Raw genomic sequence first — 2,507 nt, forward strand, 5'->3', positions numbered from 1 at the left:
TGGGGAAGATGGGAGGGAAGAGGGTGGTGGTAGTGATGGTGAAGAAGAGGGAAAAGGGAGGGGAGGAGGAAGGTGAAGAGAATGAGTGCGGGGAGGGAGTGAAGGAGGTGGAGGTGGTGGTGATGATGGTGGTGGAGAGGAGGAGGAGGAGGAGGAGGAGAGGAGGAGGAGGAGGAGGAGGAGAAGAAGAAGAAGGAGGAGGATGGTGGTGATGGTGATAAGGGAGAAGTCGGGCATGATATGAGGATGATGATAATGACGAGGCAAAGGATGATGGGCATAGTAATGATAAAGATGAAGAGAAAGGAGGACAGATGACAGTGGCAAAACTATATAAGGACAATCATGACGAAGGCAGCAAAACATCTAACATAAATCTCATTACTTATTCCCTCTGCAGATGAACCCCAAAAAAACAAAAAGTAAATACCAAAATAATAACAATAATAACAATAATAATAACAAATAATAAACAAAATTTTAAAAAATCATACACACACACAAACAAACAGACAAACACCCACAACCATCTTAAGCAAAACAAAAAACAGAAACAAAAACAAATCGAACCTCGATCTTCACAATACTCACGGTGTCCTGCAGCTTGCAACGACGGCATCACGGGGCGGAAAACAGGATGGAATGAAGCCTGCAGGATGTTGCCGATGACCGGAAGATTTCGCAAGCTGTCCACCACGTCGTCCAACAAAGCTGACACGCCCACTTCTGCCACGCCCACCACAGCCAACCATAATAACACTCTCTGGCCTACCATCTACGAATGGAAGAGAGAAAGGGAAAATAGAAAAGGGAAAAGAGAGAAAGAGAAAGAGAGAAAGAGAAAGGGATAAAGAGAGAGGAAAAATAGGAAAAGGGAAAGAGAGAAGGGAAATAGAGAAAGGGAAAAGATAAAAGGGAAAGAGAGAAAGGGACGATAGATAAAGGGAAAGAGAGAAAGGGAAAATAGAAAAGGGGGGATGGGACGGCGAGGGAGAGGGATGGGAGGAAGGGAGGGAGAGTGAGAGAATGAGAAAGAGAGAATGAGAGAGAGAGAGAGAGAGAGAGAGAGAGAAAGAGAGAATGAGAGAGAGAGAGAGAGAGAGAGAGAGAGAGAGAGAGAGAGAGAGAGGAGAGAGAGAGAGAGAGAGAATAAGTGAGTGGAGAGAGAGAGAGAGAGAGAGAGAGAGAGAGAGAGAGAGAGAGAGAGAGAGAGAGAGAGAGATAGAGGGAGAGAGAGGGAGCGAGAAAGAGAGAAAGAGATAGATAGATAGAGAGAGAGAGAGAGAGAGAGAGAGATAGAGATATAGATAGATTGATAGATAGATAGAGAGAGAGAGATAGAGAGAGACAGAAAGGGAAAATATAGAAAGGGGGATGGGACGGAGAGGGAGAGGGATGGGAGAAAGGGAGGGAGAGTGAGAGAATGAGAAAGAGAAAGTAAGAAAGAGAGAATGAGAAAGAGAGAATGAGAAAGAGAGAATGAGAGAGAGGGGGGGAGAGAATAAGTAAGAGAGAGAGAGAGAGAGAGAGAGAGAGAGAGAGAGAGAGAGAGAGAGAGAGAGAGAGAGAGAGAGAGAGAGAGGAGAGAGAGGAGAGAGAGAGAGAAAGAGAGAGAGAGAGAGGAGAGAGAGAGAGAGAAGAGAGAGAGAAGAGAGAGTGAGAAAGAGAGAGAGAGAGAGAGAGAGAGAGAGAGAGAGAGAGAGAGAAAGAGAGAGAGAGAGAGAGAGAGAGAGAGAGAGAGAGAGAGAGAGAAAGAGAGAGACAAGAGAGAAAGAGATAGATCGATAGATAAAGACAGAAAGAGAGAGAGAAAGAGAGAGAGAGAAAGAGAGAGAGAGAAAGAGAGAGAGAAGAAAGAGAGAGAGAGAGAGAGAGAGAGAGAGAGAGAGAGAGAGAGAGAGAGAGAGAGAGAGAGAGAGAGAGAGAGAGAGAGAGAGAGAAGAGAGAGAGAGAGAGAGAGAGAGAAGAGAGAGAGAGAGAGAGAAAGAGAGAAAGAGAGAGAGAGGGAAAAAGAGAGAGAGAGAGGAAGAGAGAAAGAGAGAGAAAGAGAGGGAAAAAGGGGAGAGAAGAGAGGAGGAGACAGAGAGGGGGAGAGAGAAAAGAAGAGAGAGATGAGAGGAGAGAGAGAGGGAGAAACAGAGAGAAAGAGATAGATAGATATATAGAGACAGAAACAGAGAGAGAGACAAACAGAGACAAACAGAGACAAACAGAGAGAAAGAGAGAACGAGATAGACAGGCAGAGAGAGAGAGAAAATGAGACCAAGAGACAAGGGAGAATAGAGTTAAATGACAGAAAAGAGAAGGAAAGAACGAAATATTTTGAAACTGTTTGTCTCAGCTCTAAACAGATTCATTGTCTTTTAAGCCATTGTACTGACACGTTGTTGTGTCTGTCGGCAAATAAAGTATGTTTCGTTTTTTCTTCTGAGTGTGAAAACCGGATTAAACTAACTCTTCTCGTGATATAAATAGAAAAAAAGAGAAAGGAAGGAGTTAATGACGGA

The 2,507-nt window shown here is 44.2% G+C and overlaps 1 protein-coding gene across 1 annotated transcript in view; it reads right to left on the bottom strand.

Annotated features, from left to right (window-relative positions):
- LOC125048211 (pancreatic triacylglycerol lipase-like) overlaps positions 1 to 775 on the bottom strand; it is a 9,208-nt gene extending 8,433 nt beyond the window's left edge. Inside the window, 1 exon segment of the mRNA XM_047646782.1 lies at positions 592 to 775. Coding sequence (XP_047502738.1) covers positions 592 to 775 — 184 coding nt within the window.
- Between the last annotated feature and the right edge of the window lie 1,732 nt (positions 776 to 2,507).

This window comes from Penaeus chinensis, chromosome 43, assembly GCF_019202785.1.
Source record: "Penaeus chinensis breed Huanghai No. 1 chromosome 43, ASM1920278v2, whole genome shotgun sequence".
In the NCBI taxonomy this organism is placed as follows: domain Eukaryota; kingdom Metazoa; phylum Arthropoda; class Malacostraca; order Decapoda; family Penaeidae; genus Penaeus; species Penaeus chinensis.